The 24,538-nt window shown below is 54.2% G+C and overlaps 1 protein-coding gene across 1 annotated transcript in view; it reads left to right on the top strand.

The window, feature by feature from the left end:
* The window catches only part of ZNF609 (zinc finger protein 609), a 58,515-nt gene that overhangs the window by 23,659 nt on the left and 10,318 nt on the right, over nt 1-24,538 (top strand). The window contains exon 2 of the mRNA XM_050903204.1: nt 18,018-18,243. Within this exon, the coding sequence (XP_050759161.1) occupies nt 18,018-18,243 (226 nt within the window). The remainder of the gene's footprint in view (nt 1-18,017; nt 18,244-24,538) is intronic.

Below are 24,538 nucleotides of genomic sequence, written 5' to 3'. Positions count from 1 at the left end.
TTAGGGAAAGAGTAAATTGTTTCCCCTTGCTTGCTGCATCCCTTTCTCTCTCCCAGTGCCCTGTTCTTCCTCCTCTTCCCTGCCATTAATTGCTTAGCGGTTGCTGATGCAATTAAAACAAGATGTGTCTGCAGCCTCTGCGCTTGCCTCCCTCCTCTGAGGTCTTCCTCTGCCTGCGTGCGAAGAGGTGGGAGCTGCTGGCTCGGGAAAGCAGCTCAGGTCCCCGCGTTGGCTGGCTCATGCCCGCAGTGTTGGGCCGTGGCTGTATGGTCCCCGGAGAAGGGGAAGCAGCTGAGCCAGGGCTGGAGCAGGGATGTTTCTCCTGGCCTGAGAAGGTGGCTGTTTGACTCTCACCGCTCCTGAGGATGCGAACGGGCTAGAGCAGAGACCGTCTGGCTTCTTGCAGCTGATGAAAAACAGTGAAAAACACGGCAAACGTGTTTTTCCCTTTGCTTGGGGACCAGGGTTTGGTTTGCAAGTGCGATGCTGTATGCATCAGCTTGATTAAGCGCTGGGCAAAGCCTCCCAGGTTGAGGAAGACCTATGTGGGGGAAGCAGGAGGTGGGGAGCCCTGCCCGTTGGTTTCTTGGGGTGGTGTCCATGCTCCAGAGCATCCTCCTGCTCTCCAGCTGTGGCGTACGTGCTCTCACAGCCTTGGTACAGTTGTGAAATGCTGGAGCTGAAACCCCAAGCTGGGCCTGGCCCCCAGGAGGACTAATGGCACTGGTTGTCCCAGCACGGCCATATCCGGACTGGAAAGCATGTAGCATTGGATGGTCCAAGGCGGGGCTTGTGGAGGAGGGTGGGTGAGCATGATTGGGCAGGGTGGGTTTTAGAAGAAGTGTGGGATGCAACTACTTGTGCCGTGATGGCTGGTGGAAACACTCCCAAGGAGGCATAAATAGGGGCTCCTCTGCATCTTGTGTTTCCAGCTCTGGAGCGGCTTTCCATAGCCTTTCGTTAACGCCTGCACGAGGTTTGCGTGGATCAGTGCCTCGCCAGCAGAGCCAGGGCTGGCCGCGCTCTTCCTCATGCCTCTGCTCCAGGCTGTCCCATAGCTGCCAGGCTGAGGTTGTGATGACTGATGGTTAGGACATCTTGCAGGGCTGGGGATCATTTGTGCAGCAGCTAAAGCTGGATGACTGACGAGTTACGGTCTCTTGGCTTCCAAGGGAAGAAGAGTGACAGCCATGGGCCATGGGAGATGCTCAGCTAAAGGAACAGGACCTTGGCTCAGTAATCTCTGAGGACGGCAGCTGCAGAGGCTGCTGGCATGGAGGCCAGAGAGGGCACAGAAGACATTTGCTCTGCTCTGGGTGGGAGGGGAAGTTGCTAATATAATGGAGAAAGGCTTTCCTCCTCTACTAGTCTGCATCCCACATCTCTCCCTGCTTGCGTAGCTCTGCCCAAGGCAGTGTCCCCTGACGTGACTCCAACTGGGCGCCCTCCTCTGTCTCTGAAACCTTGTATGTCTTCTGGTCTCTTCACTTGCTCCTTCTGGAAGTCAGTGCCGCTCCTCCAGCGCTGCCCGTTGGCTTTGGTGTGTCACTTCGGCTTATTACATCCTTATTTGTGTTCCTCTGGTTACTGTTACCTTATTCAGGGGTTCTGCAGATCCTCGTCTCCATCATGTCTGTGGTGATGTTCCTCCACATAAAGGGAGTAATTTCTTGGCTTTTTACCAACTTTTAACTGTTTAATCCTGTTGAATCCCTCCCAGCCCCTGGTCCTTTCCTAGTCCGCATGCAGCTTTGCTAAGGCTTTCATCCCTGCAACCGTCAACTTTCTTCTCTGAGGCAGTGCCCTTCAAACAGCAATGTTTTGTCTTTAGTCACCATGGCCAAGAAGCATCTCTGGGATCTGACACATTGGCCGTGCCCCTCTCCTTTCCTGGCAGCCTCTCCTGCCGTGCATGTTTGATCCCTTGAGCAGGGCCTCTCCTGGCTTCAGGTCTGGGGCAGCATAGCTTCTCCGAACTGCTGTACTTTGCTTCCTAACTCTCTTTTTGCCCCTCTGCCTCTGCTTTCTTGGTGGGAGTGGGTTGGGTTGACCAGGCACTGTGTCCTTGAGTTGTGCCACTGGGCTGCGTTGTGTTGGATGCCCTTGGTGAGCTCCTTGGTTGTCCCCGCGTGAGCTACGGGATGTTGTTTAGAGGACGTGGCCGCGGTGTCTGCTGTAGAGAAGAGCTTGGTGATGTTCAGACAGGCGCCAGGGTGTCACCTTCTGCCTCTGCTTGACAAAAGCCACCATCAGGTGCAGATGTTGGCAGAGGCCCAAAGCAATGGGTAGTGGGAGCAAGGAGAGCTTTTGCTGCCCACACCACTCTGAGCACAGGGGTTGCCACAAACAGCTGTCCATCCATCTGCTTCTTGCCTTTTTGTGTACCTTCCTGCCCCCTCCCAGGGTGTCCTACAGTTGTGCAAAGCCCTGCTGCTCCCTCGCCAGTGCCTTGCTTCATAGCCCCAACCTGGGGCAGCCCTGCCGTCTGCAGACAAGCAGCCCGTTAGCATGCCCTGGCATCCTGGAACTGCTAGTTGCCACGTTGGGGACCTTCTCCCTCAGTCCAGATAATGTCTCACATGATTATTGTCAATAAAAAGCTGTTATTCCTTTCCATCAGGTACAAGGCAAGAGTAGATGAGTGTGTACAGACACGCCACCTCCGTGTTTTCAAGAGAGATGGTGTGATTAAAGGTCAGATGGGTTTATTACAGGCAGAAATGCACTTCTGCTTCTTCAGGCTGAAGTAGAGGTATCTAAAGCTGTTGACCAACGATTGCGGTAGTCCTGTAGCTTCCAGTGTAGGCTCTGGAAGACTATCCTATTGGTAATGGGGAATCCTCTCTTATGGGGTGCCATTGGGTCACGACACCGATCCAGGACAGGCATTTAACAGTGACATTCTTGGGAGGGACTCTGGTATCCTGCTTTGTCACACTTGCCTTGGTTTTGTATTTTTGCGTTTTTTTTCCACCCCAAGAACCTGGACTTGAAAAAAAAAATCCCTAAGTAGGAATCAAAGGCCAAGAAACACTGTGAGACTGGCTTCCCAAGGAGCCTGGAAATGTGGTGTTGTAGGGTAGTGTGTTCCCTATAAGATAAGGGCATCCTTTTTACGGAAGCGGACAGAAGGATGACTTGAACAGCATGTGATGCCTGCCCGTGGCCTCCAGGCCAGCTCTGAACCCTCGGTGGAGTCCAGCTCTGAACCCTCAGCATTTCTTGCGCAAGAGGACTTTTTAATCATCCCTTGAAGCCAACCGTTGGGTGTGGAAAGCCCTGGGGAGCAGATAAGGAGCTCCCCCATCCCTTCCCACCTCTCATCAAGGCAGGAGGGCAGGATGGAGGAGGTGGAAGCATGCAGCCAGCAGGTAATTAACCCCAGCGCTTGCTCCATGTTGACTTCTTTTGCCTCGGAAGAGCTCTCTGCAGCTGGGAACCTTCGTGTGCAGGCATTGGGGTGCTCAACGGCCGCCGTGGGCTTGCCTCACTGAGCCCATGGCTGCTTTCCTGGGCCAAACGGGGTGCTCGGGGTGCAGCGTCGGCACTCCCTGTTCCTGCCAAGGGCTCCCTCTATTTATGCCCCCCTTGCTGGGCATAAAAACTTCCAGACTCTGGCTTACGACTCCATTATGTCTTTCCACACAGGACTCGTGTTCTGCTCCACGGGCTGCCTGTTTCGGCTGAGAGCACCGTGATCCCTCTCGGCCCCAGGGGAACGGTTGATTTTTAATGACGGGTGTCCAAGCTCGACGCCGCGGTGGCCAGCAAAACCTGATACGCGGCAGGGCACTTTGAGCATGATGTCCTTGGTGCTAAAATGCCCGTATTTATTATTATTCTGCTCTTTTTCATGACATTAGGATTGCTCTGCCTTAGCTGGCTGTTAATTTGAAGAATCAATGAAATTTCAGCGGGGTGGGGAATAAAATCGATGAAGATCTGGGCTTGCTTACGGTGGATCTATCTCTGTCAGCATCTTTGCTTTATTTTAGGGATGCTAGCTAAAAATCCAGCATGTTGGTTGAATATAACCTTGGCTGGCTTTCAGCCCTGCTGCTGCCCTGACCTGTGTGCCTGCCAGCCCCGGCATCTCGGTTTTGCACATGTATGTGCAAAAGGTGCTGCTGGGTGGAAAGAGGCACAGCGGCTGCTGGCGTCGGATGGTGTTTTTTCGGTGGTGACTGTTTTCTGTCTCATTTCAAAACAAGCGTTGGGCTTTGTTTCGTGGCGAAGGGGAGCGATTTCTCGTTAGCTGGAATTCGATGACCCGTGGGTATCCCTGCGTGCAGCCTGAGAAACGCGAGGTTAGAGGCTAAAAACCTTCCTGGAGCTTAATTGGGCTGGAAGAAGGCTTCAGCTGTGGGTGGTGTCGGCATCCCCCTTTGGTGGGGGTTTGTTTGGATTTCAGATACAAGCTCTTCCCCTCGCTACGGTCCAGAGGAGCCAATGAAGCAGCCACTTGAAGCTATTTTTCTATTTTTACATTGAGTGCTCTCAAGGAGGAGCATGGCTGCGGGCGGCATAGTCCTGTGATGCAAATCACAAAGCTCCGCTCCCTTACTTGTGCTGAAAGCCCCCAGCCTGGCTCCACCGCTCTCCGGCTGGTAGGTAGCCTGCAGGTGATGAGTTATGGTCTTGCTCGGCTCTAGCTCGTCTCCTCTTCTCCCCGGCTGCTCTGCTTCCCCATGAGCGATCGATCCTCTGCAGTTGTGCTGCTCGACTGCCGGCGGCTGTCGGTTGTCAGCACAAAACCTGCCGGGTGAGACCTTCAGGCATCACAGCCCAACTGTGTCCAGCAGCCGGGGCACCGGCTCGCGGCAGCGCCGGCGCCGTGGGATTTGCAAGGCACTGCAGTTGACGCAAAGGTGTTTTTTTGGCAAGGGCAGCACAGGAGAAACCGGACCCAGGATGAGTGCCTGGGGCTTGATTCACGCTGCATGAGGAGGTCGGTGGGAGCAGAGGTGCCTCGCTCGACACAGTCACGCTCGAGGTGTTAAAAATGGGCAGTGTTGAATGCTGGAACTCTGAGCAAAGCTGTGGTTGTTGATCCCGGTGGGTGCAAACCAGACTTGTACTGCAGGCGGGTTCATTGGCAAAGCCTAGTTTGGTGTGGGATGTTCCCCCCGGCATGGCGAAGCCCACACTCCTGGGCCAGAACCTAGCTTGGCTCACCCTCCTCCTGGCAAATGCTTTTGATCGGACCAGAGGCACCGAGAAGCATTTGAGCCGAAGAAGGGAGAGCTTCTTTTCATCTCTGAGGCTGGAATTAAAATGCAGAATGATGGTAGGTGATGGGAGCCCGTGGGTTCACGTGCAAAGCTCGTACTTCCTCCTCTTGCAACTCATCAGTAGAGATTTCATGGCAATATGAGCACGTGCTGTGCTGCTATGGAGTTGGTGCGTGCGACTGGGCACCGTTCTGCTTGGGGGTTAGAAAGACAGTGGCTTGATTTCAATAATTAAAAAAACCCTCAGGAACTGACTTGAAAAACTTCCTATCAAAATTGCTGCATCCTGCAGGCACCGCTGCCTGTGTGCTCCCGGCAGGAGCTGATGGACATGGGCGCAAGCCATTGCTCGAGGGACTGGGGAGAGCGCAGCGTGTATCAGCCACAATAGGAGTATCGGCTTGTGCTGCTTTAAAAATAGCATGTTTGAAAACATTTGCTGGAAAGCTGGGATTTGGGGAGTGGGCGGGGGAGACAGTCCTGGGACCCAGCACAAAAAGTGAAGACGTTTGTAATCCCTCATCTTAGCGTGAAGTTTCCGTCTTGTGTGCCGGGGAGACAGAGCCACTTACTCGACAAGCGACGCTGGAAGCCGCTCCTCCAGACGCGAGTCCCCGAAGGGCAGCACTGCGCTCGTCCCTACTCTGCGGCCACCTTGGATGGGACACGCGTGGTGACACCCTCCTCTTGCTCACCTGCATCCTTGTATATCATGTGATTGGGCTTATTTCTTGCTCGCTCCCCTCCTGTAATCTCCCCATCAGGCCGTCGGACAGAGCTGGCTTTGTGTCTGGAAACCACCAGGATCTCTCCTGGCAACTTGAGCAAAACCTACAAAGAAGAGGAGATGAGAGCCAAGCGGGCAGCTTCCTAAACGTGCAGCCTGCAGGGGCTGGGACGTGAAATTCATACCAAAATAGGTCTTTAATATTAAATAGATTGAAGGAAGATGTCTCGTCTTGCCTGAGGGATAAATAGATCTGAAACTCCTCCTAGACTTTGCTGCTTATCGCATCTGAAATACGTGTGTCTCGCCCTGGAATTGGGCCTCTCCAGGAGCCGCAAATACCTGACTACAATGTGTGTGTAAAATGCTCCTGCTTTTGCGGCGTATGTGCAGCGTGCTGGCAAGTCTCTGAATGCAGCGCCCAGTGAATGGATTTGCTGCCTTTCCCCCAGATCCATAGCTGCGCGCACTCCGCGATCTGGACAGGGGAATGAGATGTGATGCTTCTCAGCGTGCCACCAAAGCAAGTGTTGAAGCTGGCTGCGGTCCCCTGGTGCCCTCAAAGTGATGCTCCCCCAGTGTTAGATCTCCTCTAGGAGCTGTGTGGGTGGCTCAGGAGATGCACCCCTCTTTGTGGGGACCTTGTGTTGTCTCCTTCCCTCCCACCCCTTCCACAAGCAAATTTTATAGGTACGAGCGCTGAGCACACAGCTTGGCTTCTCATGCCTTGGAGACAAGAGTCCACAAGACCTTCAGGACCAAATGTTGTTTGTAGCCTCAGGCTACTGGGTTTCTTGTGCAGGAGAACTGCTTAGAAAATACTCCAAATCACCAACTGCCATTTCTAGGTAGACCGATGCGATGAGAGAAGGAATTTTTTCTTATTTGCTTGGCTGTGGACCTCCTGGTCCAGCCATAGAGGTGGACTTCTGTGCTGAAGCTGCTCTCTCATCACAGCGATGCTCGTTATCATGGTTGCAGTGTGGAAGAACCTCAAGAGAAGATAACCCAGCCAAAATTTGGCCAACCTGACATCTGCTGGTGCCTCATCTGAACTTGGGCAAGTCTGAAACTGCTGGATGTTGGCTCTCTGTGAAAGGATGAGGACCACTGCCGTGCCTTGGGAGCGCCATGAATGTGGCTGTTGGCGATTCAGAGCCTGGCACGGGGGGGATCTGGGGTGTCAGCAGCACTTGGGTGCTGAGGGGTGCCATGGGGAGTGATGTGGGTGCCTTGTGGTACTTATAGAGGGACGTGGGAAAGGGGGAAGGAGGAGAGCAGTGGAAGGATGAAGGATTTTCCCACTTGGAAAATACTGGTGTGCTTAGGAACAATTTCACTGCCAGGAAGCTGTGGCCAATGTCTTTTTAAAATGTTCCTATCCTTGATTCATCCCATTCCTCCTTGTTGTCGCCCTCTGCATCACCCTGCGTAATTCCTCTCTCTCCTTTTGATGTTTTCATCCCCCACGTGTTTGTAGATTATGACTGTGTCCTCATATAGCTGTTGCCGAACCAAGTTATCCATATTTAGCTCTTTTAATCTCCTCTTCCAAACCGTTCCCTTCAGCCTCGTTATTTTTGTTCCTCTTCTCTGAACTTCCTCCAATTTGTCTATGTCCTTTTCGGTCATGAGATATCCAGAGCTGAGTGCAATTGCTCCTCTCCTGAGAATAGCCATCAGGACAAAACTATTAAATTCCCCCTTCTCCGATACTGTGTCCCAACTGAATTGGGGTTGAGAGAGGCAAGGACGGCTTGGTGTAGACGCGGCTGAGTGAAGTACTGTTTGCTGCTCCTGACTCTGCCTCTGGGTCTCTTTTGCAAGCTGGTCTCACCGCATTAGTACCTGGTTTCCCGGTGGCTATGGAAAATAGGACAAGCATAGCCAAGCCAGCTCGGTGACGCTGCTTTGAACCTCTGTGCCACCTCTGTGTTTAGAGGAACCCCTAGGCCATGTTGCATGGACGAAGACCAAGAGGGTAGCTTTAGATCGGACATAAATTTTTTACAATGAGGCTGGTGAGATACTGGAAGAGGTTGCCCAGAGAAGTTGTGGATGCCCCATCATTGGAAGTGTTCAAGGTCAGATTGGACGGGGCTCTGAGCATCCTATCTAGGGAAAGATGTCCCTGCCCATGGCAGGGGGGTTGGACTAGATGGTCTTTGAAGGTCCCTTCCAACCCAAATCATTCAATGATGCTAAGATGGCATCTTGGAGATGATGCCCTTCTAGATCATTGGAAGGACCACCTCGGGGTAATGCTCGACTGATTTATGTATGTCTGTAACTCCGTATCCCTACTGCTTTTCTTACATGGTGACTCCAAGTGTGACTGACACTTGCTTTTGGACCCATTTGCAGTCCTTGGATGTTGGGAGATGCAACCCAATGCTGTAGTTCTGGCCGTTGTGGAAGGTACAGCTGTCCCCGTGCCACATTTACAGCTTGGTTGATGAAAACACCTGCAAGTCAAGCCCTTCTTTCACCCCACACCCCATCTGTTCTTTCTAGCTCTTCTCTGAAAACACGAGGGCCTTTTTTCGCATCATCTCTTGTGCTTTACCAGATGTGAAAGTTGGTTTCTTAGTGGTGCAATAAAACCGCATCTGTGCATGCGGTTGTGTTGTCCGTCATGGGTGCTTTGGCTGAACAGCAACGGCAGAGTGGTTGCGGTGGCTTGTGGGCTGGGCTTTGTCCCTTATCACCTGGGAGTGGGTGCTAGCGATGCAGTTGCTCTGGATACTGGGATGGATGGGGAGAAAGGTGGTACCTGGACCACGCGCCCAGCAAGCAGAGAAACTCATCCTAGATGAGGCAGGTCTGAGCCCAGCTCATTTTTTCTGCAAGTCTTGGATCCATCTCTTCCCTTCTGCATTTACTAGAGTCCAATTTTATACTGAAATTGTTAGTAAATCGTGAGCTGTCTCCCCTCTGGTTGACTTATATATACTGCAGCTTTCCAAAGATACGAACTTTTGTGCAAGACATTGTGCCTGGATGGGCGTCATTAATTAATTGACTGATTTAATTATTTGTGCTCTGAGTTTGCACGTAGGTGCGCATGCTTGCGTGGCCGTGCCCTGGTGTGAATTGCTGGGGGCCCAGCAGCCACAGCCTCTGGGTGGTGGAGGTTTAGACTTGCAAGACTGAGGTGGAGAAAAATTGGGTGGAAAAAATGAAGAAAAGGTTGAACCAGGCAGGTGGAGCTGTGCCATTTCCTAACCAACAGCTGAGCTGCTGTGCCAGCTTCTCGCGCTCAGCCCTGACCTCCCAAGTGTCTGCCTTGGCTTGTGGTCCTTGGTTGCTAATCCCGGTCAAGATTTATTGGTAACTTTTGGGCTCTCATCATCTCCAGAGGGCCTGTTTTCAGTCTCTTTTATAGTGCCCAGCAAATCGGGAGTACCGTGTTTTTCTGACCTCTTTGAAGGTGGTGGAGGAGTCAGGTACCCTCCAAGAAGGACCTGTTCCGGGGTGTTTGCATGGGGACCTCCTACTGCAGTGGGAACCTGCTGTCTAGGGTGCATGCTGGTGTGTACCTAGCATGGATGTGGCAATGCTTGCAGTAGGAACTTCAGTTCAAGCATAATATCCTTCTCCTTAAAAACAGAGATTAACTGCTTTCTTTGTAGCCTCCTGGGAGTTACAGGATTACCCATACTTACTGGCAGGGCAGACCTGTTGATCTGCCTAAACAGAGATGCCAAGCTCTGTCATAGGTTCTTCGTCCCTAGAGCTGCTTGGGTGATAAGTCGTTCCTGGATGAACCTGTGGCCCTGGTGCTCACAATCCTGGCCAGGGTGCTCTGTAGCACGAGACAGACCCCATAGGTCTCGTTGCCCACCGGGGAGCTGGCAGGGTTAAAGCAACTTGCCATGAAGATGCTGCTTTTTCATGCGATTTCCCTTGCCTGCTTTGCGGATTTGGGTTTTAGGGTTGTCTCTAGCTTGGCTGTTTGCAACCTCTGTATCCTTTGGCCGGGTTTTATGTAGCCAGTGGTTATCAGTGGGCTTTTAATGGTGGCTGGAGCTGCATCACACCGCAGCAAGTGGTTCATGAAAAGCCTCCCAGTTTTATATCCTCCTTCCGGGAGATTGATGCACCAAGGTGCTCGTGAAACCTTTTATGTTGCTCCTTTGCCTGCTTTAATGTGCCGGTCAAAGAGTGCTAGTATTAACGGTGGCCATTTGAGCGCTGCGTGGATTTGGGCATGAATTTCACGTGGTCCAAAGCAGAAAATGTGTCTGCCTCACTGTCATTGTGGCTTTGGTGGTCTTGCTTCTGGTCTTCCTACATGAACATCTTTTAGTGGGAACAGACCAGAAAATGAATGTGGGAGTGATTGGTTGAGAGTGGCCAGGGAATGGCAACTGGTGGAGCCTGGTGTAGGTGGACATTGTGAACTTGAAGAGCTGTCTTCTGCAAGAAGGTTGAGCGCAGGGCTGGGACCTTGCTGGAGAGCCAGTTCCTGGGGAACAGATGATGGCCTCCAGCCCAGAAAGCAAAAAGAAGATGACATGCACGTCTCTGAAGGGAGGCACTGAAGAGCTGGGCTGCACTGGTGGTTGAGGAGGTCCCCAGGAAATGGGCCTGCTGTGTCTCCCATGGTGGGGAAGGATCCTTTTTCTGCTTGGGTGGAGTTGCCTGGTTTTGTTGAGTTTGGAGGAAAGGAAATAAATAAAAGCAAGACTTAGGCCCCATGGTGGTTCTTCCACTTAGCATCCTGGCTTGAAGTACACATGGCTGGTGTTGGTGGTGCAGGGGATGCTGAAGGCAGAGCAGCAGTGTAAGAAGCCAACCACGCATCAGCAATGTTGGCCATGTTGACAGGAAGGTGGGCATGGGATGGGGGGGGGGGCTTAATGTGAGACCTGGATTCCCAGTAGGAAGCTGCTTACTGTTGTCAGAGCTTTCCTGCTCAGACAGCACTGCCGGAGGTGAGGATGACTCAGGTGACCAGGAGCAGCCTCTGCATGGCAGCAGCAGTACTGAAGAAGGGGTCCAAGGCTGGGTTTGTCAACGCGAAGGATGCTTGCAGCCGTCTGCCGTCAGGCTCTGTGTTTCCAACCATCTCTGCCCTCCCTTGACCCAGATGTGTCTCTAGTGCTTTTCCGCATGGGATCTTTCCACTTTTCACCACCAACCGAGCTGCTTCGCATTTTAATTCAATAAAGGAGGCAAGCCTGGTGTGGCCGCTCCGTGGGATATCGGTTGTTGGCAGTAGGTGAACAGAGACCCCAACAACACGTCCTCAGTCAACTGGTGGGACCGATGCACGAAGGTCCCAGCTTGGATTTCTTCTTTCTCATGTCTCTCGCTCACGTCAGCTGTCCCCTTTTATCCCTATTCTTCGCTACCTCTCTCCTACCGGAGACACCTTTTTTTTTTCCCTTCCTAGAGCAGATCTGATAGTCTTGTAAGTGGTTGGAGCAGGTGACTTGGTGCCAGCACGTCTGTCTTGGATACTATTCCTGGCTTTATTGAAGATGCGGTAATATGCAAGACTGTGCCTCTGCAGCGTCTGCCTCCTCTTGATCTCGAAACGCTGCAAGCACTGAGATAAGACTGGTTGTGTTCAAGCAGGGATTTTATTCTGCTCTCTGCCGGGGAGAGAAAGTGGCTCATCGGAGGTCGTGCTGGGTAATATTTGCATTTCTCCAGCAGTGTGGCCAGGGTTGATACGCATACGACTGTCTGGATCACCTGGGTGTTTGGATCAGTCCCTCATCACTGGTGCAGTGGGAGGTTGTACCTCTGGTGTTACCGGATGGGCTGTCGTACCCTGATATACCCCTTAACCGTGACTGGGGCTGTTTTCAGCGGTGCTGGCGGTGGGGCCGTGAGCTTCATGCAGAAGTCCTCGTCCAGGCTTTGGTTCCTGTGGCCTGCTCACGTGTGGCCAGGGCAGACTTCCCCAGCCAGGTCCTCCCCAAAATGCCCAGATAAAGATGAGTCTGAGTTTGAAATGTGCCCACCGACCCTAGCCGGTGTGCCGCGTTGTGCTGGCCGTTTGGCAACCATCTCCTCCTGCTGTAGTGCAGGCACTTGCCGGCCAGGGAAAGGGTTTGCATGGATGGAGGCAAAGCCCCTCCACGCAGGGAACAGCTGGACCTCAGAGCTGGGACGTGAATGCTTAGCATGGCTGGGAGAGGACGCACAAGGCAGCATTTTGTAGGTAGAGCCTTCCTGTCACACCGTGCTGTCAACAGCCTCACGACTGGGAGATGCCGTGAATCTCAAGCAGGTGTCTGGGGGGGCGAGAGCAGACGGTGAGGAGCACTGGGGACAAGCCGCCAAGGAGCGTGGGGGGGAATTGGCCTCTCCCGGTTTGGTTTCGGGGGGATGGTGAGAGACCTGGGTGGCAGAGCCAGTCCAGACCATCTGGGTGTGCGCTCGCTGTCTCCTTCCCAGCCTGCCGTGCAGCCTGGGGCTGGCTTTACCTGCTGGCTCCCAAAGACAAGCTACATCATCTGAGGAGGGCAATGGGGACTGCTGCTCCTTAAAAATCCTTAGTTCCTGTCCAAATTGCCTGGCTCTTTTGGTGGTGGCACTGGCCACAAGGTCCCACGCTCGCTTGTCCTCTCAGCAGAGTAAATTTGGGGAGTGTGATGCTGAGCCTGTTCCGCTCTTCAGCATGTGGAAGCATTAATCCTTCCTCGTTATGGCATTTACTGCTTCTTGCTAGAGGGGGCTGTCGGAAATGACGATCCTCCTTTTTTCTTGGACCAGCTGCCCTGATGTCCTGTGGGCTCAGATTTGCCGACTAAGAAACCCAGTGTCCTCCCTGGGCGCGTTCCCACGGTCTGTAGAAATAACTGGCTTCATTTATTTAAGCTGGTGTTTTTCAAGAGAAGGGAAACTTTCTTCTAAAACAGATTTCTTTTTTTTACATCTTGATGTTAGCAACCTCAACCTCCAGCTAGCAAGAGGGAAGAGCAATGGGCAACAGTGTCGGGATCGGTGCCCCAGACCACACTCCCAGCTCCATCCTTGGATCTGATGCTTGTGCCACCATTATTTCCCTGCATGCAGAGTTTTGTTGGAAGCTCTTGTTGGCTTTCTTGCTGGGGTCCAGACAAATCCAGCCAGCAAACAGTCAGGGTTCATTGCCACCTGTGCTATTCAGGAAGAGGGTCGTCGGGAGTCTCCTCCATGCTGCCTGGGGTTGTGTGCCTCCAGTGTGTCAGGACGTTGTCGCTGGCAGACGTGACCGGGAGCTCTGGGCGAGTCTGTTGGAGCTTATTGAGCAATGCTTGCAAGTAGATTCAAGATTGAGTCGTAGGCGTGGTGGGCACCAGTGCCAACAAAGGGATTTGTCTTCAGGCTCTGCATACCCAGCTTTGGGGGTCAGATTGGAGAAGACTTCGGTTCCCCTTTGAAATCCTTACTGAGGTCACCGGTGGTGGGGGAGAGGCACCTCGGGTGCTGCGGTTTTGAGGTTTGGAGATGCCCAACAAAGATGCTTATCAACTGGATGGATCTGCTCCCTGGTTATCTCCCTTCAAGGAGTTGGAAGCTCATGTTCCCAGGTCCTACTCCAAAAAAGCAAAGCTGTTGGGGATATGGTGACTGAGCAGGACAAGAGTGACAACATCAAAGCTCCCAAATGTTGAGCTGAGCCATGCAGTGACGTGGGAAGTGTTGGCTGCAGCCTCGAGCAATGCTCCTGTGGTGGAGCAGTTTTGGTCCATGTTTTGTCTCCTGGCACATGGCATTTAAGAGTTTGAGACGAGTAATGAGGCTCCCCCTTGGCTTTTGTTGTCTGTCTGCGTTTGCAGGAGTTGAACAACCTTTCTAGGTGAGAAAAATGGGCCACCGTGCTGTGTAGCTTGTTAATGTGGGGATATATTGGAAGCCTAGCACCGTCTCAGATGTGTCAGTGGTCTCATGCTGTCCACTACAAGGTCCTTGCTGACAAATGGGGTGCAGCTCTGTGGGTCCCCTCCACCATGGGGTTGTTCACACCCTCTCTGTCCTTGTAGATGCACCACAGATATCTCTGCTGGTTGCTCTTCTCCGGGTTTTTGGTGTCCCTGTTGGCTTTTATTGCTAAAAAATGCACTTTTTGTGCCTGGTTGACTTTGATTATTGGGAACAAACCAAAATACTCATAAATGGTGGTCTGGGTGGCTTAGGGGTTGGCATCAAAATTAGTACAGTGTTTTTATCTTTGTTGTGTCCTCTTCTCTTTCTCCCGTTAGTTAATTGCTGCTGTGAAGTCCCCTTAACGGTGACTAATGTTAACGAAGCTGTGCTGGCAAAGCTCTAAGATGGCAGGAGCTGCTTTGTGTGCATCTCCCCATGCTGGCACCCACCACCATGCTTCCCTTCACGTGGGACCCCGTCCCACCTTCGAGTGAGGGCTGTGACGAGGAGTAGGTTTTAATTATCCACCCGGAGCCCTTTCCCCAGGACCGGCATCGCGTGGCACCGTCGACGTTGCCCCGGACTCTCGGTGGATTTGCTTTTTCCCCATCGAGCAGCGCTTGTGCTGGCCGTCGCCGCCTGGGCTTGGCTCCGTTCCACTTCTGTCCTCGGCAGTGGTGAAAGCACGTTCCTCGTGATGGGAAAGCCTCCGCGAGAAACACAAAGGGCTTTCATTAAGGGAGGCAGCGGCGGGCGGACGCGGACGGCCAGCGCCGGTACGGGGAAGCTTCACACCATGTAACTCTTGCAGAGAGGTTGCTGGAGACATACAAGCTCCCTCCAGCAACGAGCACGTAGCGGCTGTGTTTGCAGTTGCTGGCATTTAATCTTAGAGCCTAGCCGGCAAGGAAAGAGAAATAAATTTTCCTTCTGCAAAGGCGATTTAGGGCCCAGAAGCGTTAAGTGATTTGCTTGTGGGGTGGTGTGCGTTGGAGCTGGAAGCCAGGAGGGTGCAGGGCTTGCTTTGGGGAGCCAGAGATCTCCGCTAGCTCAGCCTTGCTAGCTGGAGGAGATGCGAAAGCCGCTGGTTGACGGTATGAGTGCTGCCCAACGGCCCCGATGCCAGCATCTCCCTTGGCTTCTGGCCCGGTGGAGGGAGCTGGGTGCCTGCCGACGGTGAGAGCGGCCGGCAGAACCGCCCCGCGGTACCCGGGGCTGCCTCGGCTCCCCCCAGCCATCCTGCAGCCACCAGCGGGTGAATCTCCTGACCTTGCTCAATAAAGCAGGAGGATGAAAAGCTGTGGCACTGGGAGATAAGACACATGCGGCGGGGATGAATTCAGGGATTGATCCATCTGTCTCTTCCTCCAGTGTGGCTTTCGGCTTTTTTCAGATGTGTCCCAGCAAGACAGCTCTGTTCCTGCCCTCGCCCTTGGAGAGCCACCGTGGGCCTTTTTATTTTGCTCTTGAGCTTCGGGCAAGAGAGGAGGAGAGCCGCCTTGTCTCCCCACAGTTGCTAAACGAGGCTCTGTTTGTTCCAGTGCAGGGTGAAATATGAAATCCCATCAAGCCGCCTCGCTTATTAGAGGGATCTCAGCGAGCTGCTTATTATGCACCATGGCATAATACAGATTACGAATGTGACTGGGCGATAATTAGCAGAGCTGGAACTGTAATTAAACGCTCCTGTGCTGCGCTGTGGTTTCTGTCGCAAAGTGGAAGGAAGCTGAATAGTTTCAGAACCCACAGGTCCTCGGCGTGCACACGCAGCCGCTGCTCCTGGGGTGATGGGGGCGAGCGCTCCCTGTCACCGCCTGGGCTTTTGCTGCTGCCCGCCAAAGTCAGGCAGCCCTGCCTGGTTCTTCTCTGGCTATTTCATCGCTGGAGACTTGCTTTTGGTTTGCAAAACGCGGCGTTGAGGAGCCGTTTGTTTTCTTGAGCCCCTTCAGAGGAGCCTCACGCTTCCTTCGAGCATCTTTCTTGCCCTGGATCTGCCGAGATGTGCAGGATGAGGTTGTAGTATTTTGGGGCGGGGGGGTGTGATTTGTCTGTGGGAGCGCAGCCCTCCTCTCCGGCAGGCTTTTTTTTTTTTTTTTTTTTTTTTTTTTTTTTTTTTTTTTTTTTTTTTTTTTTTTTTAATGCCAAAACCACCCTTCTCAAATCCCATAGGATTCAGCTGGGGCACTGGCCGTGGGGCAGCCTCGGAGGCGGGTGGCAATGGAGAGCTGGGGATGGGCTCCTGGGGGAGAGCTGGTCCTGCCGGTGGGAGGTCAGAGGCGGTGCGTGGGGAAAAGAGCTGTGGAGCACGAGCTGTGCTGCTGGCAGAAGGGACCTTGTGGTCCAGCCACTGCTGCTGAAGCCCTCCAGGCCATCTTTAACACTCAGTGGGGTGGATGTGCTCTGACGAGCTGTCTGGAGAGAGGACGGACGCAGGAGGACAAGGAGAGGGCTGCAGGCATGCAGGCAGAAGGTGCTTTGTGTTCTCCTGCCGGAAGAGCAAATCCACTTGCCCTGGCAGAGCCAGAAGATCTCAGAGTTCTCCGTGGGGGTCACATTCATGTCCCCTGCCCACAGCCACCCCCGTGGGAGCAGGCAGAAGCTGCTGGGTGGATGTGATGTGCTCCTCTCTGCTCCTCTGCCTAGAGATTTGCCTCTTGCACCTTCTCTGCTTGCAGATCGTGTTTGTGTCGCTGAGGATGTGGAGAGGCTTTGTGGAGTCACGAGTTGATGGGGAGATGGGATGCTCCAGCCACTCGCTGCGGTTGTGGGCACCATATTGCGTGGGGCAGGCGAGGTTGGACGTGCAAGCTTCTACTGGAGTTACTTGTCTTGCTTAAAGGATGGAGGCACGTGAGCAAGAGAGGGAGCAGATAATTTTGGCAGCTGGTGAGGACTAGGATGCCAGTTCAGGGTGGGAGTCTGACCATTTGGTGGCTGTCAGCAGCATTGGCCACGGAAAGCCAGCAGCGAGGTTGGAAGCGGTCATGGGCTGGTGTCTGTGTCCACTCTTGGTGACCAGCAAGCTTGGCCTCTCCAGGGTTATAATCGTCTCTCCTCAGCGGAGGCTTAGGAGGATATCTCTCAGAGTAGTGCTGGATGCTCTGGAGGGATCTTCCCCTGCTTGAAACCAAAACCCAGGTCAGCGCTCACTGATGATTTGATTAGTTTCCTCAGTCTGCTTCTCTTTGGAGGTTGCTTAGTATCTTATCAAGATCATAAACTGTAAAGAGAAGAGATCTGAGTAGAGGATGAGCAGCTAGCCCCAAAACTGCTGCAAATCCTTGTGAGCCAAGGCAAGGGAGTGACTGACTGTGGCTGGCTTGGCTGATGAACCCTGAAGGACAGGAAGGTCTTCACCCTACCCTTCCCTTGGCCAGCAGCAAAATCAGCCCGTCAGCCACCCTTCTCCTAACACTGCTGTAATCTGCTAGCGTGGCAGAGCAGCCAAGGACCTTGGCTTGTCAGCGGCAGGGTGACTTGGCTGTGGTTTCACTTGGCGTGTTGGCTTGTTGGCTTTCCAAGCCCGGCTCTGGCGGTGAGATGTGGTTTCCGTGCGCAAGGAGAGCACGATGGCTGGCGCAGTTGGCGCGGCTGGATCAGGCTCTGAAGCGGATACTTGTGCAGAGAAGAGGGATGTGATCTGAACGCCTGCGTCTTCAGGTGGTCACAGGGTAGGTTTGGGAGGAGGAGGATGTTGGTTTTCATGGGCGCTGGAGGGAGACCGCTACTCGTTTGTCCTGTCCTGCCAGTTGAGCAGAAGCCTGTAATTTTTTTTTTCTTCTAATGAGACATCAGGTCCAAAGTCATTGACTGTGTTAACATCTGAGCAGTAGCCAAAAGGCATCCTCACTGGGGATAATTACACCGGCAAAAGCCATCGGGGAAGGAACTTGGCACAAACTCTTTCAAGCAGGAGAGCAGATATCTCCTGCGGAGGGACTTTTGGGTGTGATCTATGTGACTACAAAGTGCCGGCTCTTCAGGGTTACGTGGGTATGGGCACGCCAGGATGGGAGAGACCTGCGAGATCCTTGTCCTCTGACGGGGTGTGGGACTTGAACTGCCTGCTGGCACAGGCATTGAGAAGGTGACAGCCCTGGGCTTGAGGTTCTCCAGGAATGTAGATGCCTGTTGATACTTGTTCTCCTTCCCGTATTCCCAAAGGTGACCGGCGTGTTTCTCCTTCCCCACAGATGGAGTCTCCGGTCTCTACGCCTGCGGTGTTGCCCTTGCACCTCCTTGTCCCTGTCGTCAACAACGACATCTCGTCGCCTTGCGAACAGATCATGGTACGCACCCGCTCGGTGGGAGTGAACACCTGCGACGTGGCCCTGGCCACCGAGCCCGAGTGCTTGGGCCCCTGTGAGCCTGGGACCAGCGTGAACCTGGAGGGCATCGTCTGGCAAGAGACAGAGGACGGTAAGTGTCACCGGAGAGCTTTTTGCTCTCCTACAATGTCATTTTGGAGTTACGGCAATCCCTCCCTTCCTGTGTCCCTGCTGTGTTGCTTCTTGGCACGTCCTGGGCTTTCCCCCCACCATCTGGGTGGTCAGGACAGAGGAGCTGTGTGGGAGCAGCCCTTAATCTGTCCAGCAAAGGGAGTAACGGGCCAAAACTTGCGTCAGCCCAACGCGTTGCGTTATCCCCTTGCCCAGACAGCGGGCGAAAATCTAAGCTGCCATTTCTCTGCCTTTCTACAAGAGCTAACTTGTTCTGGAGGTGCCAGAGGAAAGGCCGTGCCAGCCTGCACGGGAACTCGACGGAGTTGACTTTGTTTCTGCTTGGCAACCCACAGGTCTGTCACAAAAACGCTCAAACCCTGGGAGGCAGCAGAAATCTCCTGCTGGATTAAAAAACCCCAGCGGAGCTTTCAAAATCGACTCGGCGGGAGATCAGGCTCTCGTCTCTCTTGCCAAGCCAATCGAATCTTTTTTTCCGCTGGAGCTCGTCTCATCTGCGCGCAGCTTGGTTTTGCTTTCCCAGGTCCTTTGATGGGTTTTCGTTGCTGTTGGGGCTCTGCCAAGTAACGCAGGGATGAATAGGTGGCTCAGTGGACCACGGCGAGTGCTGGAACCTGGCCTTCCCTCCAGCCTTGTTGGGATGCTGGAGGTTTCTGCTTCGGGAGGCTCGGGGTGAGCTCCTCATATTTGTGTCTGGCTTCAGCTGGAGTCTGGAAGCAGAAACAGAGCCCAGAAGCACAAAGGTGAGAGAGCGCCGTGGTGGTGGAGGCAAGTTGATGGTTCATCTCAGCTGGGTACCCAAGGGCTCCTCTTTGGACATCTGCTTCTGCTCTTCCATTGCCCTTGTATGCAGAGAACGAAGCTGTTGGCCTTTATCCCCTGGCCTCTCCTCACTGCGACTGTCCTTGTTATCTCCGACGGAAGCTGAACTGAAACCTGCGTTCCCATGAGCTGCTACCAGGGGGTTTCCCTTCTTGCCCTGTGCTTTGGGAAGATGGGGATGGGCCCAGTTTGCCTTTCCTCTCTCCCTGCTGGGAAACTGGTTTTGAAACTGTGGTTGGCGCAGGACTGAGTGCTGCGATGGCCCCTGATGTGGAGGTGGTGAGCACTGAAATTGTTCCCGTTGGGAAAAGCGTCATGACCTGAGCTATTTGGGAAGAGAGAAGTGCATGGATCATACTGGAGGAGACGGGGATGTGCTAGCTTGGGATGGGGACCTCCACACTCCTCTGCCCTCTCTGCTTCACTGTCCGTTCCGTATGGAAAAACTCATCCGGATTGAGGCAGCTGGGAGCTATAAGTGCGTTTTCCTGCTGCTCCCAGGCAGAAGGATGCCACACATTGTAAAATCGGGCCCAAGGATCCTCGTCTTTGAGCTGGGCTTGCTGGTGGGGACAAGGAAACACGAAGCAGGAGTGCTCAGGAGCCCTGCTGTGCGCACCCCGGGGCTGGGGGATCTGCTGAGCTACCAGCACACTGGCACTGCTTGTTCGGTGTCTGCAAAGAGCCTGATCGCTTTACAAGATGCAATACCTTCAGCTGGGGAAACTGAGGCACGGCTGGGCTGAGTGTTGGGACATGCAGCAGTGCAGAGGAGCATCAGCACCCCCAACTTTTGGGGCTGCACACTAAGCCCCCCTCCTTTCTGTCCCCACCAGCGTGCCATTCTGGTGTGATTTCCCTCAACCCAAAAGCCCCGGAGCTACAGAGTTTGTTGAAAATCCCAGGGCTGCTGGAGACCCCCACGGGCAGCAGCAAAGCTGATGAGAGCTTGGACCTTGTAGGGGTGGTTTTTTTGGGGGTGGAAATCAGGAGAAGAGGCTCATGGTGGGCAGAGGAGCCCACGTGGCCGTGCCAGGAGGGATGAACAGAGCATCCCTGAGGCAGAGAGCACAAAAACATCCTCCCCCCCTCCAATTCCTGGTTGAGAGGCAGTGACGTGGGAGCGGTTTCTGGTTTCCCCTCCCTTTTCTCCTGCTCCTCACCCCACCGCGAAGCTCTGCGGTCCATCTGCCTGTCCGTCCGCATTACCCCTCGCTTCCCCAGCCACCGTTTCGGAGCGTGCCTCGGAGGTGCCCTGCGATTTCCCGCAGCCTGGCTATTTTTAGTCTGCGGTAATTCGATGAACTCGCGCAAAGATCCTTCTCCGCCGGCTGCTGCTCGGTTGCCACTGTCGGGAGCAATGACTTTTACGGCCAGCCCTGCAGAAGACAAGCCCTGCCGTGTTGCCTTTGGTCGCTTCTGGTCTGCTGCATGCGTTGGCTCCTGTCGTAGCGGCATCTCTCGTCCTCGAGTGAAAAGTCAGGGTGAAACCATCCCTATTTCCTGCCCAGCATCTCTCTCCTGCCTTCCTGTTGTTAATGGTGGGGGTCAAGGGCGATGCTGGAGGAGATGCTGGACCTGGCTGTCCAAAGCTGGAGCTTGTGAAATGTATAGGGATGCAGCAAGCATCTCCCCTTGCCCAAAGGATACGGGGAAGAAAGCTACACCAAGGGCATGTCTACAAAGCCAAATGAGGTGCTTTCAGCCATGTGTGAGCACGCCTGTGTGCCTGGAGACTATCCTCAAGCTCTCCAGAGGGATCTCAGCACCCTCACCCAGAGGGATCCATCTCTCCCCCTGCTCCTTGTGATGCTGCAGCCTCGCTGGACCGCTCGGAAAGACCCCAGGACAGCCGGAGCAGCTCTTGGCTTGCATCGAGCATCTTCTCCAATGGTAGAGAGGAGCTTGCTGGCTCAACTGCAGCAGCTGCTTTCTCCCCAGGGATGACATCCCTGAATCCCCTGGAGCGATTGGCATGGGGAGGTGCAGAATTACGGGTGCTCCCACTTATGTCCCGGTTCCCTGAGCGGGATCCTGTGGGCACTTCTGGGTGTCGGCGAGCCCCCCTGCACCGGGCAGCGTCACGAGCGGTTCCCACCGAGCCTCTCAGGAGATGGGCATCTCTTCTTGGCGGTGCGATGCCTCCTTGAAAATTGGATTTGTGTCGGACGTGCCCCTTAGACTCCCGTAGTAATTGCTGTGACATGGACCTTTTTGCAAGCTGCTCGTCTCCCAACTGTGCGGTAATGGCACGTGCCCCCGAGCCGAGGGGATCTGTGTTGCTCTGCACATGCTGGCAAAAGTGTATTTGGGCTCAGGCAGTTGCTATTTACCAGCTTGTTCACCCTGAAGAATCCCATGGCTTGTTGGAGACGTCTGCCTGGCTCGAATGGCTCCGGAAGGGGCTGGGTAGAGGAAGGCAACATGATTCTTCGACCAGAGCTCCTTTTTTTTTTTTTCCAGAAAATGGCTTTTGGGTTGGCTGTGGGACTGCAAAACCAGAGAGAAAGGCTCCTAAACCCAAAGCGTGGCAATGCTGGAGCGACCTTGGAAGGACAAGCTGGAGCTGACCCATCTGAGGCGGGAGCATGAAGCTCCGAGGAGCCCCACAATGCCCCTCCTGCCTTGAACACCAGCTTTGTCCTCTCCCCCTGCTAGAAAACCTGCCACAAGACTGTGATTGCCACCAAAGGCATCCCGGTGGGCTCACACCAACAAACATCTGGCTCCGGGCTTTTGGTCCGTCTGCTCCGCCGCCGCTCCAGGTTGGTGTCGGGCCAAGGTCTGGTCTTGTCAGTGGTGGGCACCGGTCGTACATGCTCTCCTGCGGCCGCGCTGGTCACACCGTCCCGTCGCTGAGCCTGACTTGTGCAGGGATGTGTTTTATTGAAACGCCTTTGGTGGGGAACAGCTGTCTTGGCAGTTCCCCTAATTCTGTTAGGTGTGATTTCGATCTGCAGGAACTATTAACTGATCTGATTACACCGGAAGGCATCGCTCTGTTTGCTGCCTTGTTAGCTGCTGGGTCTCCTCCATCCCCCTCGGTGGAGCTGGTGTCACCTGGCTCGGAGCACGTCACCTCCTCACCTCTGCTCACAGCGAGCGGATCGGGTCCCAGTGCCACACCGGTGCTGTTGGCAGCCGAAACAAGCTGGCATCTGACGCACAAAACCTCCGAGCAATGAGGATTGTGGTGTGGCAACACCAAGAAAACGGCAGCAAACTCTCTCAGCATCCCTTCCTCCGGCTCCGTGCTGGGACGGTGGTGGCAGGTTGCCCATGGCCGAGCTTTGCGCGCTCTCGGTGTTTGAATTGCCCTTTTGCAAACATCTCTTGGGGGGTACGATGGAGCGTGAGCGTCCTCGGGGTCTGGAGATGCCAGCATGGATGTGTCCTTGCTTGGAGCAGGAGAGAGGTGCAGTGGATTAGGAGAGGATGGGGAAGGATTGGAGGGTGAGGGCAAAGACTGGAAGGTTTTACTGTAACCGTGAGGGAGCCTGATCCCAAATTTGATGGCTTTGCACGTTGAACGTGCTGCCTCGCCGTTACCCGCAGCCTTCAGTTGCGCCTCCGGTTGCTCTTTGCCTCTGGGGATGTTTTAAAAGGGGGATGTGCCAAGATTGCACTGCTTATGGGTGGGCTTTGGGGCTTCAAAGGGGGCTACACCATCCCCTACGAACACACTCCAATCTTCTTAGCCATGTGTACTTGAACCCAGAAAGAGGAGGTGAGCTTTTAAGGCTGATGCAGCAAGGGTGAGGAGCGGGAATATGGATTTCTCGTTTGCTTTAATGGCATTTCCCAAAGTAACGAGCGGTTGTAAATCCCCTCCAAGGTTGCTGAGCCTATGCGCAAGCTCAGTGCGCTCCTCCGAAGCCTCCTAAAGCCGTGACAACGCGGCTGTGACCACTCTCATCTTCAGATCAGCAATCTGGCAGCTCGCTCCAGGTGGGAGCATCATCCGGTGCCGCTCGGTGACAGGGCATCTCGTCTCTGGCGCCGCGAGGGTTGCTGGTGTTTTGGGCTGCTGCCTCGCACCCTCCTCCTGTTTCACTGACGGATGGGGAGGCTGCAAACCCCCTGAGCACGGTGGCTGCTTGCGTGTTGGTGTAGAGATGCAGAGCTTTATTATGCATCATTCCCCGGTGCTCCCCTGGCGCCACCGCTTCGTGTCTAATATCTGCTGGCTTGACAGTGCAGGGAGCTGGAGGAGAGCTAATGCACTGCTTATCGCTCTCGAAGCATCTGTCAGCTTTGTACAGAGGCTGTTTTATCAATAGGTGAGCAATATTCTGCTCCAGACAGGACTATTGCTCGCGTCCATCTCCCTAAGGCACGTCTGTAGCTGCCCCAGGTAATACCAGCTGGGGCTCCTGCTTTAGCTGCTGAGCGCTGGATTAAAGGACTTGTTTACAAGGAGGCTCTCAAGCTGCAAGCTGCTCTGCAGCGCTTTCCTGGGAGCTAAATTGGTTTTGATTCCTCTGCCTCCCTTCTCCAGGAGCATGAGGATGGAGGTCCAGGCTGCTTGCAGGTGGCTCTGGGGGCTTGGTGCTGTGACTGTGCTCTGCCCGCCCTGCCAAGCCTTGAGAAGGCACCAAGGTCCCCAAAATCCTCCAGGCATCTTCTCGATGGGCTTCAGGCCATGGAGAGGGAGCTGCGGCCCCCAATCCCACATGGGTGCTGGCCAGCGTGGGTTGCAGTGGGACGGGCCGTCCTCTTGCAGGATGATGCTAGGACATCGCTCATAGTCACATCATTGCTGTTACCAAAGGTGGACACTTGTTGCGCGGTTTGGGCAGGAGCGTGGCAGTGGGTGTTGTGCGTGTTCAGCAGGTCCTGGTGAACTAAACGCCTGTCCCATGGGATCAGCGACGAGTGGTGCGACTTCCCACAGTCACTTTGGTCACCGGGACCCACGAACACACCATTGCTGGCTCCTTGTCCGTTGGTGTGACCCAAGCTGAAGGTTTTCCTGCTGCTTTTTCCATGCTTCAGTGTCCGAGGCCCCTCTCGTAGCCCTCCTGTCCCTTGGAAAGCAGGGCATTAGACAGCCAGGGACAGTCATCCACCACCTGAGCATCCATCCCTGCGTGATTTAATGGAATGATCCTGTCTCCCTCTGACCCTGCCGGGGAGACTGTATTGGGATTGCATGGCATGGTTTTGGTAGTGGGGGGGGGCTACAGGGGTGGCTTCTGTGAGAAGCTGCTAGAAGATTCCCCTATGTCTGACAGAGCCCATGCCAGCCGGCTCCAAGACGGACCCGCTGCTGGCCACGGCCGAGCCCATCAGTGATGCTGGTAGCGCCACTGGGATTACAGATTTAAGAAGGGGGAAAAACTGCTGCGCGACAGCAGCTGGGAGAGAGGAGTGAGAAGATGTGAGAGGAACAGCTCTGCAGACACCAAGGTCAGTGAAGAAGGAGGGGGAGG

Source organism: Gymnogyps californianus, chromosome 11 (genome assembly GCF_018139145.2).
Source record: "Gymnogyps californianus isolate 813 chromosome 11, ASM1813914v2, whole genome shotgun sequence".
In the NCBI taxonomy this organism is placed as follows: domain Eukaryota; kingdom Metazoa; phylum Chordata; class Aves; order Accipitriformes; family Cathartidae; genus Gymnogyps; species Gymnogyps californianus.
This window is presented reverse-complemented; position numbering and strand designations above follow the sequence as displayed.